Raw genomic sequence first — 23,151 nt, forward strand, 5'->3', positions numbered from 1 at the left:
ACCCGTCCGTCCAGCAGGTCCAATTTGGATGACAGGTAATGTTTAAATCTTTAGGAGGGGCAATTCTGTAAGGATGATATCTTAACACAACCATGTACTACTAAAATGTATGTGAACCACTAAAATGTAGGTGTTCTCCTTTTCTCTAAATATTTCATGTGTGTACTCTAGAAAATCTTGTATTATGTTTACATCTATTGTTGAACATCTGTCCTTTTTGTAATATTTCACTGTATGTATACATGTAATGTATGCCTGGAGCTTTTCTCCCCGGGCCTCCGCTGAAAATGGACCTATATCCAGTCAGACTTTCCCGGTTAACAAATGTAAAAATAAATAAAAATAAATAAATAAAGTTATGGTGCTGTTTGTTTTGTACAAAACCACAGCCATCTGCACCAAAGACTACCTGTTGTGTGACTGAGACTTATACAGGGGAATGAATGAGCCAAGTCTAACTTGATTGCAAAATCCTGATGGTCAGCAGACATAGGTTCATAGGTTCATACTAGGCTATCTGCCCTAGGGCATTTATAAGCCTAGCCAGAATGTGTTTGGCTTTCGCCACCCATTTTAAATTAATTTTGCTATGCCCTTTTTTGAAGTTAGTATACTGTGCCTCTGTCTAACGGTGACACAGAAGTGATACCCGGGGTAAACCTACGATCTCCCATCCACTCATCAAGATTCCTCTTGAAGAGAGTCAATGAGGGACTCTGCCTAACCTGGACTGGGATTTTATTTTAGAGTGAAGGGAGCCTCTGGGTTATGAATCTGTCCCTCCAGCATGTCCTATTTATTTCAGTGCTGAGGTTCAAGTCTCTCGTGCGTGTAGCTCGATGGGATTTGGATTTTCTGAGGTGCATCATGTCCATTAATTCCGGGTTGGACATGGCTTGGCTTTATACGTCAAGCACAGATCGCCTCTGAACAGGCGGTATGCCACTGAGTAGAGCTGGAGTTTCTTTAACCAGGCAGCATATGGCATCTGTTTGAGCCCTTTGAACCTCTTGATGAGGTACTTTTGGGGTCTTTCCAGTTGCTGCAGGTGTCTGATAAGGTACATCCCAAAAGGGGCATTGTACTCAATTATGGGCCTGATGAGGGATGAGTAAAGAGGGACGATGACCTCCCCTGATCTAGATATGAATCCCTTCATGATTAGGTGGGGAATATAAAATGTTTTTCTAACCACTTTGGCCACATGGTTGTCAAATGAGAGATTGCTATCAACTTGGGTCCCCAGGTCCCTAATTACTTCTTCTGTACTTAATGGATTACCACCTATGTGATAATTTGTGGGCACTTTGTTTTTGCCAAAGGGGATGACTATACACTTTTTGGCATTTAGCTTGAGGCCATGGCTCTGGCACCAGTTGTCTGTTTCTATGAGGTCCTTTTGGAGGATGCTTGTGTCGGCTGGAGAGTCGATTATGGTGCCCAGTTTGCAGTCATCTGCGAACTTGGTCAGCCACAGTCCTTCCGTGTTGGCCTGTACCTCCGAGAAATATATACAGAACAAGAGAGGTCCCAGGACCGAGCCTTGTGGGACACCACTTGTAACTGGTTTAGAGTCTGACATGGCTCCAGCAATTCTAACCATGTGGGTTCTGTCCTTGAGCCAGTTTGCAACCCATCTAGTGACATAGGGGTTTATATTTAAGCTGGTGAGCTTATCTATAATGCCCGAGTGGGGTATTGTTTGCGAGGTCCAGGTAGGCTGTGCGGACCACCTTCCCCTCGTCAATGGCCTTGGTGACTGTTTCAAAGAAATCAACCAGGTTTAAGAGGCAGGATCTGCCCTTAACAAAGCCGAACTGGGTAGGATCCAGTGTCTGTACGTCCCCAATATCTTTATTTATGAGGTCCATGATGATCCTTTCCATAGCTTTGCAGACCAAGCTAGTCAGGCTTATGGGGCGATAGTTTCCAGGATCCGTTGAGGCACCACCTTTGTGGAGAGGGACCACAGTTGCTGTACGCCACTCTTTGGGTACATATCCTGTAGTAAGGCTGAGATTGAACAGTAGTTTTATGTTTGGGTTTAGCTCTTCTTGGAGTTCATGTAGGACACAGCCCGGGACACCGTCTGGTCCCATTGATGCTGTGTTTTTTGCTTTGGAGAGGGCGGCTCTTACCTGAGCATCTGAGATGTCAGGGGGGCAGCACTCTGCTGGGATAGATATTAGCCCTTTTGGTGGGGGAGGTGGGGAGTTTGTGCTGAACCTGTCAGCTAGGATGTTGGCGATGTCTGTGGGTTTGGTGTATTTTTTGTCATTTTGGACTAATTCTGAGCATATCTGGGAATTACCACCCAGGTTCCTAATATAACTAAAGAAAGCCTTGTGATTATCCTTAGTGTCCTGTGCAATTTTTCTCTCGAAGCTGGCCTTAGACGATTTTATGAGTGCCCGTAGTTTTTTGCTAATACTGATCAGAGATGCCTTCCCTTTTTGGAATTTTGCTCTATCATTTAGTAGCTTCCTCCTTCTATTGTATAGTTTGTTTATGGCTGGGGTCCACCAGACAGGACATCTGCCTTTGGAGGATTGGGTCTTGGTTTTATTTGGGATTGCATGATCCATGCATTCCTGAAGGTGTTCATAGAATGTGTTTATAAAGGATTCTGCGGTCTGGGCCAGATTTTCCACAGGCCCGGGCTTTGAAGGATTCCACCTCGGTTTTGAGGAGTGTGAAATTTGCTTTAGAGAAGTTTTTCACTGTGGTTTTCTGGGCAGGGGTGGTGTCGGGATGTGAATATCCAGTGAGATTAGTTTATGGTCTGATCTTACCAGTGAGGGATACACTTCTGGTCTGGAGCATAGAGTCCCCATATTGGTGATGATCAGGTCCAGTATGTTTTCCCTCTTGTGGGAGTGGTAACAAGTTGTTCCATAGCATTTGAGTTTATAAATTCTAGGAATCTTTGGGCTAGGGTGTTGGAGCTAGAGTAATGCTCCCAGTCTATGTTTGGGTAGTTGAAGTCGCCCAATATAATGGTGTTTGGAGAGACCTTCATATTTTCCAGTGTTCTCAGGAAGGCCGAGTGGGGTTCCTGGGTTAGGAGGGTGGTCTGTAGCAGGCTATAAACTGGAAGGCAGTTTTACCCACTGTTAGTTGCACATGGATAGTCTCTGATGCTTTGTGCTGTGCCACCAACCTGGAGGTGTGGGTATCTTTGACGAATATTGATACTCCCCCTCCTTTTGTGGGTTGGTCCAAGTTTTGGGGCCGAAAAGCATGGTATAAGGTATAACCTGGTAGTGCTGGGGTGCTCTCGGGAGCCTTGAACCAGGTTTCTGTTACTACACAGATATCGATGTTCTCCATGCTAAGGAGAGTTTCGAAAAGGCATCTTGAGGTTTAGACTTCTGGCGTTGAGTAGCATTACTCTTAGTTTCTTACCCCTTGTGATACCTATGGAGGTGGGTTTGTCTTTTGAGCCTTGCCTAAAAAGGGCACTATGGGGGTAGCAAGAGCCTTTGCCAATATCCGAAAGCCCAGGGGTGACAGGTGCAAGCCGTCCCTAGCGAAGCATCGTGGCTTGTCGAGCATGTCATCCCAGGCTGACAGGCATTGGATCCCCTTTGAAAGACACCAATACTTAAGCTAGTTGTTGAAATTGATCATCTTGTCTTCATATTGTGGCATCATTCTTGGTGAGGGTAAGATGCTACTCAAGGTCAGGGTCACACCGGCCTGGGCCACATGCTCAGAGAGCTCCTCTATGTCTCTTTTCATGTAGTCCAGGGAGGTACGTCTCAGGTCATTCACACCAGCATGGACAATGACTGAGTCATATTTGTACTTGCCTTGGAGTGACCTGAGTGCTTGTGTTATGTGGCGGATCCTAGCGCCCGACAGGCAGCTCACCATGACCTACTCCTTGTTCAGCCTGGTGAGTGGGACATCAGTGTACCTGACGATAGAGTCACCTATTACAAGTGTATCAGGTGTGTTGTTTAGCCTTAAGGGCTGTGACTGTTCGGCACACTGGCTTTGTGAGCTATGTGTTGCACGTGTTTTGTTTTGGGTAGCGGTTGCTTGGGTGTCTGCTTTGGAGGTCTCTGCTGCTTAGGCAGATTTTTATTTAGAGCCTCCGAGTATGTTTTTGTGTGTTTATGTGTTTGGTTTGCTGTCGTGATAGGTCTGTGTGAGACTGGAATTGTACTGAGTGTGGTTTCCTTCTCCTCCTGACTGGTTACGCCAGTACTGAGTTGAGAGAGCTTAGCCTCCAGTTTGGCTATATGGATGCATCTCTCACTTGTTGGAATTTGTTGGGAGGAGAAGAGGGTTGTCTGTGTACATGAGGCAGTTGTAACATTGCCTCAAGATTCCCAGATTCACCAGCTGGACCGGAGAGAAGATTGACAACTGACCTTTGCCATGCTAGAATAGTATTGGGAATTCCTTTATAATTGAAAAAAAAGGGCCAATGGGGAACAAGGTACTCAAGAGGACTTTTTGAGAGTGTTGTGCTTTTAATTTTTTAGTGCTGACTTATATAATTGCTTTAGTGAGCAAGTGCCTTTAGTGAGCAAATGCCAGGTAACTTAAATGCAATGTGTTACAGGTAACTTAAATGCAAAAATGACAAACAGTAACTTTCTTTTAAGTGAAACAAGGAAATGAGTACAGTAAGCAATGCAGATATCACTAGGGATCCACAGAAGCGCTGAAAAGCTTCAGGGAAACAACAAGCATACAAACAGAGCTAGATTCAGCAGGCCTGGTTCTAGTCTATGCTACAGCAAACAAGGTGTACCAGTTTTAGTAAGAAACAGTTGAAACATGCAGGCACTATAAGCCTTTAACCAAAAATTCCCAGCTCAGAAGGGCAGAGTCCTGCCTCTCCTCCCACAAGAGTGCAGACCACGAACCTTCTTAATGTAAAATAACTGGCCTGAAGCCCAAGTGCTTAAACCAGAACTAATACACTTTTAGAATAACAGACACTGAGCCCTCAATCCGCAGTTCCCAACTTAGAAGGATGTAAGTTACCTGTCCTGCCACCACAGTGCAGGCCACAAACCTTCCTAATGTAAAACAACTGGTCTGAAGCCCAAGTGCTTAATCCAAAAGGCTTAGAGTGATAGCTACACTTTAATCAAGTTACTACCAAGCAGTAATAAATACAATTAAATACTTTGAAGAATGCCTGGATTAGTGCTCAAGTTATACAAACAAAGCTAGATTCAGTTTTCCCCTATTCTGTCCTCCTCCCTGGGTTCCCTTTCAGCTTTTGCACTCTCCTGTATGTAAAGAATACTGCAACATTGAATAGAAGGACACAGAATAGTTGTGTAAAATCTTACCATAACCATAGATGTCCTTCTCTTCTATGTTGCAGTATTCTATCCCTCCCACCTTCCCCCCTACAACTTGCTCTTTCCTAGGATGATCTCCTTAGCCTCCCATTGGACTCCCTTCCTCATGGGGCTTTCTTATTCTGAAGATTATATGTGCAGATGTCCCTTTTATAGCTGATGTTGTCTGTGCCTTTGTGCAATGCCCCACGTACAAGCAATGACTCTAAGCTTTTGTATATACAGGCTGGATGTCGGGTTGTTGGGCAGAATACAACCCATATGTAAAGAATATTGCAACATAGAAGAAAAGTACATCTGTGGTTATGGTAAGATTTTACACAACTATTCTGTATGACTGTAAAGTAATAACAGAAACAGTGCAAGATATCATAAATCACATTACAAAGAAACAAGTGTAAGTAATGGTGAATATCCAGTTACACAAACATATAAAATTAAGTATGCTTAACAGAGATGAAGTGTGTTAACCCATTCACAGCATTTGTCAGCATAAGCCCACATTACAGTTTCAGACTTGCAGTGGAAGCATAAAAGAGACTAGCACTGGATAGAAGCTTTGTACAAGACAGAAGAAGGTTGTAGAGTATAGTCAAATAGCGTGGTTTAATCCTGCTGTGCCAGCTTATAAGAATGATAAAAGGAGTATACAAGGTAGGATCAGTAGTCTTTCTCACCTAAGGTTGTAAGAAATCAAGGACTTTAGAAGCAAACAGCAAATGAATTACTCGACTTTTCATTTTGCTCACTATCTTTTGTAATAATACAATGCCATCAAGGTGTAATGTGTCTTAAAGAAGAGAAATTGATCTAGCCACATGCCAAGGTATTTAAATGAACAACATTTTCATCTGACTCACTTGCTGGGTTGGTAGTAGCACAGTTTTGTGGGATTATTTATATTAGTCTTAGTGAACCAGCCTCTGTGATACAGCAGTAGCGTTGTTGCCTCACAGCAAGAGGTTCTCCTGTTCAGTTCACAGCTGGAGTGCCTTCTGTGTGGAGTCTGCATGTCCTCCCCGCGGTCGAGTGGCCTCCGAAAGACATGCGTGAATGGGCGTGCCTTCACCGAAGGTTGGGCGTCAGGCTGGCAACTCAGCACCATAAAAAACATCTACTGCCAATCATTAGCGGACCGGAGTTCCGCTGTGGCGACCCCTAACCGGGAAAAGCCAAAAAGACAAACAAACATTTATATTAGTCTTAGTATAGTACCAAAGTTCATAGTTTTACTTTTTAGGATACAGTCAAGTGCTCTTTATGCTCAGACCAATATTTTAGGGGGTTGCTATTCTATATTCAAAGACCACAAGTGTACTCCTTGGAACTTTGCATGTGATTAGAATTAAATATGTACTGTCTGAAATTGCTCTATCTCCTAAGAATTCCCTGTTCTGTGAGGTACAGCAGATTTGGAGTTTGTATACGCACACAATGTAAATGTGAGGAATGGAAACTGCTTTTAATATGTAACAATGAAATTAGCACTTATTGTTGAGATGACTTGCACTTAATTTTCCTGGAGTCCAGGGGCTCATTGTCAGTCTTGAACTTCTGAATATTAGGTCACTTGGTAATGGTGACCCATGTACCATTATGTCATCTGCATACAAAACTAATTTAGGGAAGATCTATAAGAAGCAAATTAGCATAGACTGAATATATCAGTGGTTACAAGACTCAATCCTGCTGTACACCTGTATTGATGCCTGCAAATGTTAAAAATAAAGCTATATGTAACTTGTAAAGCAGTTGGCAAACCTTCCAAGGCACCCAGAGGTGGTCAGATAAGATGCCCAGTAAATGAACATGATTCTCTAGATAAAGGATCAGAAATGGTCCACAGAAAGGGCTGCTGTTAATAGGTGTTAATCATGAACACAGTTCTTACTACTTCAGATTATCCATGTGCTTTTTCTTTTGGTGGATCTATAATGACATTGTGACACTTGACCATATTCATGTTATCCGACAGTAATTTATTTTTACAGCTGCACTATTTTCTTAGTATTCAGTCTCTGGTCTTGACGGTAACTTGTGATTTTATGGTAGTGTATTAACCACATGCATCCTTTCTTCTACAGGTGAATAGAGTTTATCTAATTTTTGACCAACCTACTACTGTGTCGATGATGAAACTGTGGAATTATGCAAAAACCCCACAGAGAGGAGTCAGAGAGTTTGGGGTAGGCCATTTGTTCCATAGTCGTATTTTTAAAGTTTTCTTTTCCTTTATTTTCTCTTTTTCTTCTTTCTTTTTTTTCTGTAGCAATGAGACTGTAGTCTGATCACAGTACTGTAGACTGTTGGATAAAGGATAACTCATTTGAAATAGTAATTATGCATAGCATTTCAACTGGAAATAGATGTAAAATTAAATTTTGCTATACTGACGCTCAAGTTGTCTTTATTATGAGAAGTACATGTATTTCTGGCACTGTGTCCATTTATGTGTTTCACAGCATAAAGCTGTCTCTATAACAAGATAAGGGCACATATTTTGAGGTGTGCTTTCAGGAATTTCATCTCCATCTTCTATATGACTAAGACTGCAAGAGTTAGCCTGGCTCCAAAAACTTTTCCAGGCTACCTTATTCCCACCCCATTATCCACAGTCCTTGGCACCTAAGGACCCCTCCGGAGATTTCCTTGGCCATTCAGTTGCTTGCAGAATGGCCCCAGGCTACTGTTTTTCATTATATAGAGTTTTAGTGAAATGTATTCCTTGTTTTCCCTCGCAATTCAAACTTATTACCAAAACAGGTCAGTTCATTCCATTTTCATTTTCCTGCTAGATTCTCCATTAGTCAGGCTGGCTTCCACTCCCCTTACTTTGTTGGTGCCTTTTCACAATAATTGCAAGATTGCAATATATTGCTAGTGTTTTCTCTTAGCTGATACTCTTCTCTGCCTGGAAAGAAGTTCAAGTTAACAGGTGATGCAGGACTAGAGGTCATTGACTGAGAGCAGGAGAAAGAGTTGATGTACACTTCCCAAGTGGAAGTGAATGACATTCGCTATAAGTTGCAGAAGCAGGAGGTCTAGGAATTTCTCTAAAGAACTGATGGCATTTTCACAGAATTACTTGGTTGAACCTTCTTTGTTATATTGCAGTCAAAACTATTTCATTGGAGGTCAGTTTGGTGCCATATAGGATACCAGAGACCCAGAAACAGATTGTGCGAGAGGAGTTCAAAAATTTTTTACAATCTTGGATGATAGAGAAATCATCCAACAACTTGAATAACACCATCATATTAGTACCTAAGCCAGATAGCACTGCCTGATTTTTGTAATGACTTTCATAAACTTAACACCATATGCAAGTTCAGTAGCTGTTCTATGCCAAGGCTAGATGAGCTGTTGAAACAGCCTGGTAAAGCCAGATTCCTCAGTACCTTGTACTACTCCTGAAGGTATTGGCAGAACCCCCTAACCAAAGAGGCTAGGGGAAAGAACTGCTTTCACCACAGCTGAAGGCCTTTTCCAAAATACAGGTATTTCTCTTTGATCTCTATTGTGCACCAACCACATTCCTAAGGTTAATGGATTGAGTCTTAGATCACACCATGCATATGTGTTAGCCTGCTTGGATGATGTAGTTATTCACTGAGAGGATTGGGACTCTCATATCTCAAAGGTGCAGATACTGTTACACACTCTAAGCCAGGCTGAGCACACTGCTGATGCTTTGAAATGCAATGTTTTATGATAGGTATGGAGCTAATTAAACCCCAGAAAGGAAAAAAAGTAATAGTGATTCAGCCAGTACCCTAAGTGAAAAAGCAAGAAAAATCTGTTTTAGGACTTGCTGACTATTATAGGAAATCTGTCCTAGACTTTGCTTCTATAGCCTGCCACATAACAGACATGACAAAGGACAAAATGCTGAAAAAGATCAAGTGGATACCAGAGATTGAGATGGCTTTTGAAAGATTTAAATGAAACCTCTTTGCTGAGTCAGTCCTTGTGCCCCTTGACTTTTCCAAGCTCTTCACAGTCAGAAGGCCACCCAGTCTGTTATTTAAACATATAACTAACCAAAAAGGAAAGTAGATACACAAAAGAAAGGGAATGCCTAGCAATGAAGAGTGGGTGTTGTGGTCAGTTAGATATGGTCTGCTGGGTAGCGGGTTGCAGATCTTTTCCCCCTTTGAGTGATTTCACTGTCAGAAAGAGGGCAGTGCAAAGCTTTGCAAGAGGGTCTTAACACTGCAGCCATTCATCTTCTGATTTTGACACTGTCTTGGTGCTCACTATCACAATGCAGATGGTCTGCCTAAAGCTCATAGATAATCCTGAAGTCTCAAAGCCAGTGGCTTCAAGCTGGGGTGAGTCATCTCTAATATAGGGTCATGGTTACATCAGGAATTGCCTAGCTATGGTATGGTTTTCTCCCACTGAGCCCTTTTGAAGTTTAAGCAGCTTGCCTGAAGATTAGGCAATCTAAGCTTTGCTTTATGTCCTGTTAGAGTAGATATAGGAACCTCCACTCCCCAGTCCTCCCTAGGAAAAAGTAGCCTACTCCAATATTTTATATAGCTGCCATCAGTTAACCCTTGAACTGAAGCCCCATTCTCACTTTGTGCTTCTTCAGTATCCTTCATCTAAACCTGTGGTTTCAATCCCAGTCTCCTCTCTGAATGTTTGTCACCCCCTTCTTTAAACATATTTATCCATACATTTTACTACCCCAGACCCTCTATTATTACTTTGAGTCTCTCAGATCCTCTGCTTTCATAAGGCTGTAGGCTATAGGGGATATCTCAGATCTGCTGACAAGTGAACTGCCTCAGTTTTTACACTATTTCAGGGACTAGACAAGGCTCCCTAATATTATCCATTTTCCACAGTTTCCAGAGAACGCCGATAAATGGAAGTCTTTTCTAGTTATTACATCATGGATTAGACAGGGAGCCATGGCTGTTTGATAAGACTCTACTAAACGAGGTCTGCACCTCCCACCTTTGTTGTAACACCTTTTCTCCCCATGAATACACAGCACCTCAATAGATTTTGGTGAATGTGTCTTGTTCCTTTTTTCTTGCAGATGTATTGTGCTTACACCAAAGTATCCATGCTACCTGAGTCTTGTAGTTACTGTAGCGCTTGCCCATTTATTTTGATTAAACACTTCATTAATATTTCAGTGGCACAGCAACAGAATGAGGTCTCAACAGAGTTGTCATTTGATCTCATTTTGTAGCCTCTTCACCACCTCCCATCTCCTTAGTTGTCTGCACAGAAGCTTCTGCTTTAACTTCCTCTTTACAGTACTTTGCAATGTGCCCTCTCTTACCACATCTAAATCAGAGTATGGAAGACAATTTCCCCCTTTTTTATTGTTTACGCAACTATTTTAGCAGTTTTTTCTTTGTAAGTACTTTCATATTGTAGTATTATCTCCAGTAACACCACAAAGCTTTCAGCATCTTATAGGTCTGCTTGGCACACCCACATTTTAATAACTGCTGTCAAAGTACTTTTAAATCTATCAGTTATCAGAATTTCTGTCATTGTTTCTTTGCTGTTCACACCCTCCAGGTCTAGCCAAAATTTCACAGCATGCTTTAACTTAAATAATTGTGTCCTTTTTAGTGTAGAGAAAGCCCACTCCTGAAATTTGATGGTTTGAGACCCTGAGGTGACTCCTAACCTTGCTAATACACTTTTCTTTACTTGTCAAAATTATTGAAGTCCATGCTAAGAATGGCCATGTCTGCATGGAGGGACAGATCTGTGATATGAGCTACCCGAAATCTGAGCCCAACTAGATCGATCCTAACCCTCTTGATGGGCTATTCTTTTGCAGTATTAACAGCTAGGCTTCCAGGTTTTTGTTGCTATTCATTGGCTTGAGCGCGTGGGTGTGCTGTGGGTTATGCCATATACTTGGCTACCACTACCACCCCACCAGCAGTAGTCTGGATTGTCTGTAGAAATTGTTCTCTGGTGGTCATTGTATATTTTTTAAGACAGGAGCACCACTGGACCAACCCAAAGGACCAACACTACACAATTCAGTCGGCAATTGCATACAATTCTTGTTTGCTAAGCTGAAAACTTGCTGTTTGGTAGTGACTGGTGGATATGGAAAGCAAAAACTTGTAGCTGCCCACTGCATCCACCAAATGTAAAATTTTCAGGCTGTGAACACACCTGTTTTTTTGCAGTTTGTTTTTTATTAAATCATCATAAAACAGACTGATTTCACTCAAATGCAACCAAAGAGAAAAGATAAACAAAACAGGTTGCTTGCAATAAAATATACAGTTTATTCCTTTAGGAAAGTTGGTGGCAGCAGTTACCGCAGTTGCACTTTATCCTTGAAATTACATCCAGTCAACCTTTTTGAAAATGCGGTGATTTTCAGAAGACAGTCTCTTTCCAGAATGTTCAAGATAAAATAACACAAAATCCAAAAGGTATTCACAGACAACAAAACTGACTCATTGTAACAAAATGTCTTTTACTGCCAGGGCTTCTACTGGTGAAACAAATACAAAGTCTTTTACCAGAATCTGTCTGGTCAGGCGTTGACAATTGCTGGCCTCTTGCTGGACTCCCATCTTGAAGCCAACCACTCCAGCCACAGTCAGTCTCGCTTTCAGCAATAATACTCCACGCAGTGTTCCACACTCCTCTGAATTCTGCCAAATGACTTCTGCTATATTGAGTTGCCTTTGACTTGAAAAAGGTATAGTTTACTAAATGAATTCAGACACCTGAAGCCACAGTATCTCAGCTTAAAATATCATTCCCCTTTACTGTGCACATGTGAGCTGTCCCATTTAAAAAGGCCATTTGCTCCTAGTAAATTTCTCAAACAAATTTAATTTTAGTACTGTCTTAGCCAAAGATCCTTATCCTGGCCTGTTCCCCTTTTCAGTTGAGCACTGACCTTGTTGAACCACCACACTGTCATACAGTATACGTGTGTGTGTGTGTGTGTGTGTGTGTGTGTGTGTGTGTGTGTGTGTGTGTGTGTGTGTGTATTTAGAGTTCATGAGTTAGAAAACGTTATATTCGTCATTTTACAGTTACTGTTAACTCTGTGCTAAGCATGTTGTGGGCTTTTCAGAACAAACAAAAATATTTTTGTATGCATGCAAAAGACATTTTTAATAAACACAACTTTTCAGTCTTTAGTATAATGGTCAGCACTCAACAGTCCCTGTATATAACTGGTTTATTTGATGTTCCTTGCAAAGGTTATTTAACAGGAATGTCTGTCTGAACACCAGATCTTCTTTGGGGACGTTTCTTGCTGTACTATGGCTTCTTTTAGAGACATGAATAGAGAAGACCTTCTCTGCAACTTCTGGCTATCACATTCCCAATCTCTGTTTTTTTTTTCTTCCTTGAGATAGTACTTGTGAGAATTCTCTCCGCTTATCTTCAGTAAGGTATGACATATTATTTTAAACAAACGTATGTGACTCCTGCTGTACAGCTTTCTGTCTTCCACATGAACAAAACTTCACTTTTTGGCTGGTGATTTTCTCATGACTTTAGTATTCTTAATCTGTGTCCTACTTGTAAATCTTGTAGTCTTTTGCAGTTTTTGTCATAACAGTGTTTCAGTCTCTGCTGATTTCTTTCTAACATTGTGTTTATTTGTTATTCATTTTCAGGTATTAGTAATCTAGCTGAAGTAGATAACTTTACTTTTCATCCTCCTGCTCATTAACAGTTGAGTTGTTGAGAGACTGAGTCCCTGCAATGGAGTCTTCTTGTAATACACAATTGTGAGATTACAATCCTCATAGCTTTTGTTGCTGCTCTATGTATGTGATTGTATGCTATTTTTATAGGTCTCTCCAGTTGACCATTTGATTGCAGATACGATGGACTGGACTTATATGTATGAACTCCCACTCATGTACAAATCTTCTGAATTCCTAACTTCTGTATTGCAGCCTGTTTGTTATCTGCTGTCTCAAAAATACTGACCTTAATATACTGTTTACACTTTACCTAATGTGTCTGTCAAGCTGATTATCTCAGGGTACTTGAAATAATTTATACATATGGCATGTATAGTTTCTTTGCAGTTAAACAAATCAGTGTCCACATGAGTGCATGTTAGTTATCTCTTCTTCTAGAGTATTATTTTGTGTGCACTGCTTGTTCATGGCTAGCCAGTGGTTTATACCTATTGATCTTTCTCTGCAGTTTACTAGTTAAAATAAAATTGTCAACTGAGGATCCATGGAAGTAATGGATACTTTTAAAAGATACAAAATACCCAAATTTTCACATAAAAATATTTTATCAGGTGTGTTAAAAACAGATGTTATATAAGAGCTTTGAATAAGAACATTGTCATGTCATTAAAAAAAATTAAGCAGTAAAGTTACTTCAGTTATAACAATACAATCATCTTAGTTGACAAAAATGCATATGGATAAACTGTAAAAATATAAATAAATAATGTTTTCCTTTCTTTTTATTGCATTTATTTCTTACTGACTACTGTTGAGTTTACCTTGTAGATTTTATTTCTGTCTGTTACACATGTTACTATTCCCCCAGATGTAATTTTTGTTCCCACTGAAGTATTGACTGTCTTTTTGATTGGGAACTTTTAATTTTGTCAGCAAGCCCTGAACATAGCTTATTTCTTAAAATAAAAGACTTTTCTCCTAATGTATAATTTTTGCTCAGACCAGCTTTTTACTGTAACATCTTTAAATAACTGCTTTTCTAAGTCACTATAAGTATATGAGTGAAATAGTTTTATTTCTTCTGTCATTGGTAACTGCAATTAGAGAGGCTTTACTCCTTTTTCTGACAGCTCTTCATGCTTTTCAGTTAGAGGTGTGTATTCAAATTATCTGCTGTATTTATTTACTTTCCTGGTCTGTGTTACTTTATCAGATCGTCCTTCTGTAGATTATGTAGCATTACCCATATTTTTCATGGTACCTTATACAAAGATTTTTGAAATGTGCCTTTCAAATGTCTGTGGTCAGTTTTCACCTGAATGTTTTTACCATAGACATACTCATGGAATTATTGACATCCGTGCACTATAGCTAACAGCTCCCTTTCTAGCTGAATGTATCTCTTTCGGACATTTATAAATACTGTTTATCCTTAGACAGTTGGGTTAGTCTCATCTAGGATCACAACTCCTGTAACATTCTTTTTTTTTCCTCAAATATTTTTTTATTTTCAATTAAAATAACATTTACATAATATTTTTAAATATTTTAAACAACTATATACAATATTTACAATAGCCTGACTTTCAGTTATATACACTGTATGTTATTAAATATAGAATTAACAGATCAGTTATCAGAGATACAATATTGATTATAGCAGAGTGTCCAACAAAGATATAACTTTCTTCCAAGGATTATTTACCAATGGCCTGGGATAGATTCGTAGTGCTTTGATTTTTATTTGCATCGATGCAGTTGTCTTCAGTAAAGTGTAGAATTCTTCCAAGGTCGGGGGTGTATTTGAATTCCACCTTCTGGTTACGCATTTCCTAGATATAGCATGTATTGTCTATAACAAATACATATTTGTCTTATTCAGGTAGGGACCTTCCTTTACATTTAGTATAATCAATTCTTTAGTTAAGATAAAGGATTCATTAAATAGAGCTTGTAAAAAATGATTGATTCCATTCCAATATGATTTAGTTTTATTACATTCATAAAAAATATGAATCCAGTCTGCTTTATTTGACTTTTCACACCTCCAGCAAAAAACATTTGTAGTAGTACTGATCTTTTTAATTCTATCTGGTGTTAAAAATGCTCTATTTAAGTATTTCCAGTTAAATATTTTCCAGTACTGTGTGTTAAAGGTGTAATTAACTGATAGTAAAATGTTAGTTTTAATTTCTTCTGTTAACTGCAATGTGTGACCTTTTGTTAAGAACTGCCAGTATGATGGTTTGGGAATTGTTTTATATGTTATTAACTTTTTATATAGATTTGAAATGGAATATTTCTTTTCACAACTATTATATATAAATTTATACAGAAAACTTATTATATTTGGAATATCGTTAAATGAGGAATTATTAATCTGCATAAATCTTGAGTGTACATTAGAATGCTTTGTGAGGTTAACCAGTCCTGTGTTGGAATATTGTAAGCAGTTTTTATCATATGTTTATCTAAAACATTTAATTTATTTACACATTGAAACCAGCATAAGAATCCCTGTTGCTCCCAGGAGGTTATTGTTTCCCTATATATTTTGTGAGGAAAGTTCTTAGTGATGGTAAATGGGGTTAAAAGGTCAAACCAAAGTTTTAGATCTATGTTTGCATTGATAAGTTTCCTAAAGGAATTGATGTAATGATTAATCAGTGTTGTTTTAGAAGGTTTTGTTATATTATATTGTATACTTATGCATAGTATGTACCAGGGTTTGTTTAATTTGTCTAATATTACATTTTTTTTAACAGATTAAATTCATTTGTTAATATAGCCGTTGTTAATTCTTTCCAGTTGGCAAAATATTTTGGGTTTATCCAGTCTATTGTAGTTTTAAGCACAGATGCTTTTATATATGTTTCTATTTCTGGGAAGTTCAATCCTCCTTGTTTCCAGGGTCTAATGTGATGAGTTAGACCTACTCTATTCTTTTTGGAATACCATAAAAATGTTATTAAACATGAATTTATTTCTTTAAGAATGCATCTTTCAGGAATTAACTATATTGCTAATGCTACATATAGTATTTTTGGCAATAAGACCATTTTTATTAATTGCAACCTGTCTTCAAAAGTTAATATAATTTTGTTCCACTTTTCTATATATATTTATATTGTTTCAATAATGTTTTTATAATTTATTAATAGTTTCGTTTATATTTTTGCATAACACTATTCCTAAATAATTTAGCGTAAGTTCTTGTTTTCCTATGATGGATTTATCTGTAACTTGTTCTTTTTTCTTATTTAAAAATATAAATTTTGATTTTGATCTATTAAAGTATAGACCTGAAATCTTATAAAATTTCTCCATTACTTCTTCTAGCTCTCCTAATGACTCTGTAATTTGATAGGGTTAATAAAATATCATCAACAAAAAGCATTATTTTAGATATGTACTGGTCATGGACTTCTATTCCTTTTATTCTTGGATTATTGCGTATTATTTCTGCAAGCAGTTCTACAGCCAAAGCAAATAAAATAGGAGAAAGGGGGCATCCTTGTTTAATACCTTTCATTATATGGATATATTCTGAGGTGAAAGGACCTAATTTAATGTAGGCTAAGTTATTAATATATATGTTTTTAGTAATAAGATGAAGGGAGGAGGAAATTCAAATAATGCTAAAGTTTTAAATAGATATTCCCAGTTGAGGGAATCAAAGGCTTTTTCTATGTCTAATCTGATTACAAGTGTTTTTCTATCTTCTTTATTCACATAATCTATAAGAGTAAGTATCCTTTTAATATTATCATGTATGTGTCTGTTATATAAAAATCCAGTTTGATCATTATTAATTGTCTTTGAAAGTGGGATTTTCATTCACTTAGCTAGGATTAACATGAATATGTTGTAATCATTATTCAGTAATGAAATAGGTCTGTATGAGGAGCAAAGGTCTGATGGTTTATTATCTTTTAGAATTGGTGTTATGAGAGAATATTTCCATGAGGGTGATATTTTTGCTTCTGACTGGACTTCTAGCAAAGTTTTATGAAAAAGGGAGATTACTATTGAAGGGAAGAGTTTGTAAATTTCCGTAATTATACCATCTATTCCTGGAGCTTTGTTAGATTTACTTTATCTTGTCAACAATTTCTTTGTAGGATATAGGTTTCTGTAGGTCTAGTTTTAAGTTTTTGTTTTTTTTTTTATATTGATAAAGTTTATATCTAAGTTTATTTGGTTGGTATATAAATCTTCTTTTTTGAAGTGTTTCATATAATGGAACCAAAATGCTTCAAGGATGTCTCCTATATCTGATACTTTTTTCCCTTTCTTTTCATGATATATACTACTAATGTTATTTGTTTTAGATTGTATTTTAATTCTTGTAGATAAGTTATGTAGATATCTGGGGGAGGTAGCTAATGATTTTATTTTTAATTTTTCCAAGGCTAGACAAGTTGTGTGTTAGAATTTCATTATATTTTTATTTATTTCCCCTGTTTCTTTTTTGTCTTCTGGACTACTCTGATTTTTTTTTTTTTTTTATAGATTTTGCTGTCAAGAGTCTGGTTTGCAAGTCTAATGATTCAGATTCCCACTCTCTGACTTTGTTTTTGTACCAGCTAAGGGTCTTACCAAATAAATACACTTTAAATGAGTCCCAAACCTTGACTCTACTGATTTCGGTTGTATTATTAATTTCAAGAAATAATTGTAGTTCTGACAACATCCATGGTCTGAATTCTTTAATTTTCATGATATATGATTGAATTCTAGTTGAGAGGATTAAAGGTTTAAACTCTGTTTGAAGCTTCATTATCAGAGAGTCATGATCTGAGATGGGGAATGGAACTATTGAGAAGTTGAGGATTTGTGTTTGTAAATCTTGAACTACGAATACTTAGTCTATTCTGGTTTGTGTTCCAAATCTATGATCTTTATGGGAAAATAATAAGGATTTATCTTTTACTTTAAAAGTGCCTATTAAATTAAATGAATCAATCCATATTTTTAAGGATTTTGAAATAGTTGTTATACAAAAAGACTTCTTGGTGGTTTCAGAAGCTTCTAAGGTCCATATTCTGTTATTAAATTTAATTATAACAAATGCTAGTAGACCTTCTTTGTCTTCATATTCATAAATAACTTTTGGAGTGATTATGTTTTTCTTCGAGAGAATGGATACTCCTTTTGTCCTTGTTCTATAGGAGGATTGAGCTAAGACTCTATAGTCCTTAGGGTTCCAAATAAAGCTATTATTAGTCTTAAAATACGTTTCCTGAAGAAGTACTACTTGTGCCTTATTTAGATTTAAATAATTTAGTAAGTTTGATCTTTTATTTGCATTATTTAAGCCATTAGTATTTAATGATAAGAATGTTAAATCCATTTCAAGTTATTGTTGGAAGAAACATTTTGCTTTTTTTTCTTTGATTATAGTAGTCATACCATATTCTCTGATAACATTGAATGTTATTTTTATGTGTGTAAACTTGGGGGTGTAATTTAATGTTCTTTCTTCTTTAAATACAAGTAGGGTAAAATTCTGGTCAGGCTTTAAAAAAGTACTTCTATAAAACATTAATTCTAAAGTATCAAATTTCAAGTAAATATGAATTTCCCATTAAACATGGTATGAAAGTCATTCCTAATCTAATAGATGAAGATAGATCTATTGGATTATCACTCATACCTTTAACCAACAATATCAACTGAGCTCCATTTGTTAAATTATTATTTGGAGAATTTTCTTAAAAGAGATATGAAATTCTATATTATTCTATTATTGTTCTATAGTATTTTATATATCAGAGTGGAATGTTAGTAGTGTAAACAATTATTAAGTTGACTTAGAAAATATCCAGTATTTAGTTACCTTTAAGAGATCCCAAATATGTCAGATATGTCATTTTGGATAAATTAAATGCAACAGAGGAGCATACACTAAATAAGCCAACAACAAATAGATTATTACTAAAATAATTTGACTAAAAGGACTCTACAGGATACAATGAGTGACTACCAATGAAATATGAATTTACTGTTGGTGTACTGTCTTCCTTTACTTTCCCAGTTTTCAACTCACCAACTTCAACTTACACTTATGAAAATACATGGCTTATCAGTGGTATCCTGACTCTGGGTAGAGGTGCCCAAAAAAGGAAATTAAAAAAAAGGTACTAAAAGGAAATAATTCAAAGGACATATGTACATGAATGGAACATTTCAGAGTTAATCACGAACATGTCCCCAATCTCAATAAGCATAACAGTGACTATCATTAATCTAATAAATATTGTAATAATTAATTAAGTTCACTATTCCAATTAGTCTACCTTAAAACTAGATTATTTTAGACTATTATTTATCTATGTTTAGATAGTGAGTTATTAAATATATACAGACTATATTAGTATAGTAAATAGGAGAGAATTTAGAAAGGGAGACAAGATGCAGTTTAAATAAAGAGAAAAGAAAGAAGAGAGAGAAAGAAAAGAGAAAATTAAGAGAAAATACACATATACTATGTATGTTGATTTACAGTATAAATATTTGATGTGCTATATAACCCTCCTTCTGTGAAAGAAAAATGCCCTGTTTTACATACCTGAGGTAATGTGAAAACTCTCATGTGTCATCTATTTTCAAAAATATAAAGATTCTAGTAGTTAGTTACCTTTGTTTTAAAATTCCAAGCAGTAAAATTGGTCCTTTAAAGTAATGTTAAAACAATTCATATCATAGTAGATGCTTTGAGAGATTTGGCTGTAACAGTATCAGTCTTTTGCTTCTTCTTTTTGACATCTGTCCAGAAATTTGTTTCTTTTGTTCTCTTGAGAGAAGGTGACATCCAATCCATATCTTCTGGTAGAGTAATCACATTATTAGTTTTAATAAATGAAGAGGCTTTCTCTAAGTCAATAAAAGTCCTCATCTTGTTGGCATACAGTATTCTTAACTTAGCTGGATATGCAAGTTGTGCCTTGATATTTTGTTTCAGAAACTTTATCATTGGCCACACTTTTTTCCTTTGTTCCATTATTCTAGATGAGTAGTCATTATCAAATCTTATCAGGCTCTGTTTATATTTTAGAGGTGCCATCCTCCAAGCAGATCTTAAAATCAGTTCCTTGTCCAAGTATGAAAGAAATTTGATAATTATTGATCTAGGAGGAGAGTTTGAGTTAGTGGCAGGTTTCCCAAGAGCTATATGTGCCCTTTCAATGCCAAAGGAAAGTCCTTCTTTTAAATTAAAAAATGTGGGGATCCAGCTTGATAAAAAGGAAATAATATCCTCACCTTCTGTATTTTCAGGTAATCCGAAAATCATGATGTTATTTCTCCTCTTCCTATTTTCCAAGTCATCTACTTTATTAACCAACCAAGTGTTTTGTTTAAGAAGCTGTTCTTTCTGTGTTTCCACTTCCTTAAGTCTGCTTTCTAAGTCATTTAGAGAAACCTCTATTCCTGTTATCCTTGTCTGGTGGTGGTGTAGCATTTCCTTGAGGGTGTCAGCCCGTTTTTGACTGCTTGTTTTAAGATTTTCTAGGTTCTCTTTAAAGTCATCCATCTTCAAAGACAACTCCTGCAGGGTAGATGCCATCTGTTGTAGTTCCTTCTTTAAGGCAGCATCCTGATGAGAATTCTTTGAGTTGCTCATTTTAACAAGTGACTATATCTCCATGCTTTTTGACAGGAAATTATTTGTAAAACTGTATCGAAGTTTCTAATTATGTAAATTAGTCCTTTATCTATAAGATTTTATACTTTGAAGAAAAAAATAATTTTTCCTGTCTTATTTTAAGTAGTTATATGGAGCTCTAAAATACTGCTGCTTTCGGTTAGCCATTCAGGCTCCGCCCCACCTGTAACATTCTGACTGATATTTACTAGCAACACATATGGCTTACTCAGATTATAGTTCATTAACACTGGTGAAATGGTAACTGGTTCAGTAATCATTTCATAACTATTTTCCTGATGATAACCCTAATTTCAGGCTACATGTTGCTCTAACAACTTTCTTAGAGGCATAGTTATCTCAGAAATGTAGTACAAACTTGTAAGATACTGCATCATTCCCAGAAACTCCTGTAATATACTAGATCTCTGGCTTTAGCTTTTATAGAGTTGCTGTAAGTTTTTCCATATCAGGCTTTGGTCCTTCTGATGTTTCATTTGATCCATGTATTTTGCATTTGACACTCTTATTTTACATTTAGTCGTATTTAACTGTTATTTTTTTTTAATTCTGCAGTTATGTTCTCTTAGTCTACTCATCAAATATTTTTGTGATCTTCTTTTGTCTGTTGCTACCTTTCTTCCAAACCTTCAGTTAACTGTGTGCCCACTCTTTGGATTATCACTAGTGCTAATAAAAATACTAAACAGAAATCTTGAAAGTCTGAGGAATGTGAACCTTCTTAATATGCACTTTTTAGCTTTATTTCTGTAACTTATCCTGTCAGAAACCCTAGTTTGCATCTAGTATTAAAAGTAACTCAGTGCTTGACATTATTAAGATCACTTTTTCAAGGATAGGTAACAAATAATTACTTTATTTAATTACTTTATTTAGATTTTATAAGTGAATGCAGATACAACTCTTACATTACTTTGACAACAGCAAATATACATTGTTTTATTTGTATGTATTTGTTAACCAGGTAACGCACACATCCTTTTTCAGGATTGACCTAGGAGCATTGTCTATTTTAGTTGTATGTATTTGTTAACCAGGTAACACAAGCATCCTTTTTCAGGCTTGACCTGGGAGCATTGTCTGGTTTAGTGACTTGCTCAGAGTCGCACAGTAGGCAAGTGGAGGTGGCGGAAATTAAATGGTGTACCATTGGCTACTGGAAGCAGCTCATTAGAGCTCAGAGCCATGATCCTCTGTATTGACTGTCATGCCTTCTACTTTTCATCCATTCTGTTGGCTGTACCTGCTTTTTAATGATACCTGAATTTTTACGTGCTTTTTTCTCTTCAGTGGGGGCTTTGCTTTGAGATCTACTGAAACTTTTCTAGGAACATGTATCACCAGCATGTTATGGATTTTATTTTTGTGTGATAGTATCTTTGTAAATCATCTACGTTTGCAAGTAAATCAGGAAAGTCATGCTAGGTTTCATTGCTGTGACTGTACAATGTATCTGAGATGTCTGTTTGAGTTAACTGTGCAATGGCTTCTTAACACATGCACCTTTTACATTTACACTGTGAGTCTGGTTTACTATTCATCATTCCTAGATTCTTTGAAGTCAGACACCCCAAAATATTTGGAAAATTACTTTTTTAGTTGTTACAGTTTGAAAAAAAATAATGTATTTCTCATTTTTGTTTTCACTTCAGTGGTTTTTCATGCAGTGGCTCCACCTGTTTGCCCAAACATATCAACAGTGTGCACATGTGTATAATTTTTCATATTTTTATCTTCAGACAAAATACTTCTTTGAACCTACATCTAGTTTAAATTTAATATAATATTTAGTTTTAATATAATATTTAATATAATATTTAGTTAATTAATTCTGAGAACTTCCTGGTAATAGTCTGACGTGCATTCTTGTCTCAGTGACACAAAAGATTTTTTTCAGACTTCACTGTATCAGCTCTTTTCACTTTAACAAGACTAGGAAGCAGAGCAGCAGAAAATACTGAGTGTAAATCAACGTCCTTTATTTTAAAGAAATCACAAAAAACTTTTACCACAAGCGCTTTCACTCAGATAATTCTGAGCTTTATCAAGTGATGCCATTCTGTTTCATACAGCACCTTATATATCATAGCAACCATTTCATTAATTGAAAACACCTGCTGGTAATTAATCACTAAAAGAAAAACTTGCATCTTTAAAACATACTTTAAAACACTAGAAGGAAGGAAACCAATGCCTTCTTCAAGCACTCTCTCGTTTGTTCAGGCATCAACATTAAATTTTTAGTTTTAGAGCAAGTTGAGTTGGATGCCAGGGGTGGTGATTGGGAATCAACTCTTGAGTATCGTGAGCTCCTATGGCAGTTAAGGTTGGATGCAGGAAGGTCCCCAGGGCTCAATGGGACTATTAGTATTAAATCTGTGCTAAAATTAAGAAGGGCAAGACTATAGTCATGATTAAATACATTTTTTATAGGCCATTTTAATTCCGGACTTTATTACCAAAGTTTTTTAGGCATTTATTCATTTTTTGG

General features: G+C 36.9%; 1 protein-coding gene across 4 annotated transcripts in view; it reads left to right on the forward strand.

Moving 5' to 3' along the window:
* The window catches only part of LOC122816558 (katanin interacting protein), a 3,576,055-nt gene that overhangs the window by 3,199,666 nt on the left and 353,238 nt on the right, over positions 1-23,151 (forward strand). For all 4 annotated transcript variants that reach the window (XM_044089422.1, XM_044089419.1, XM_044089421.1 and 1 more), the window contains one exon: positions 7,412-7,513. In XM_044089422.1, coding sequence (XP_043945357.1) covers positions 7,412-7,513 — 102 coding nt within the window. The remainder of the gene's footprint in view (positions 1-7,411; positions 7,514-23,151) is intronic.

This window comes from Protopterus annectens, chromosome 12.part0 (assembly GCF_019279795.1).
Source record: "Protopterus annectens isolate FY-2018-M chromosome 12.part0, PAN1.0, whole genome shotgun sequence".
Taxonomy (NCBI): domain Eukaryota; kingdom Metazoa; phylum Chordata; order Ceratodontiformes; family Protopteridae; genus Protopterus; species Protopterus annectens.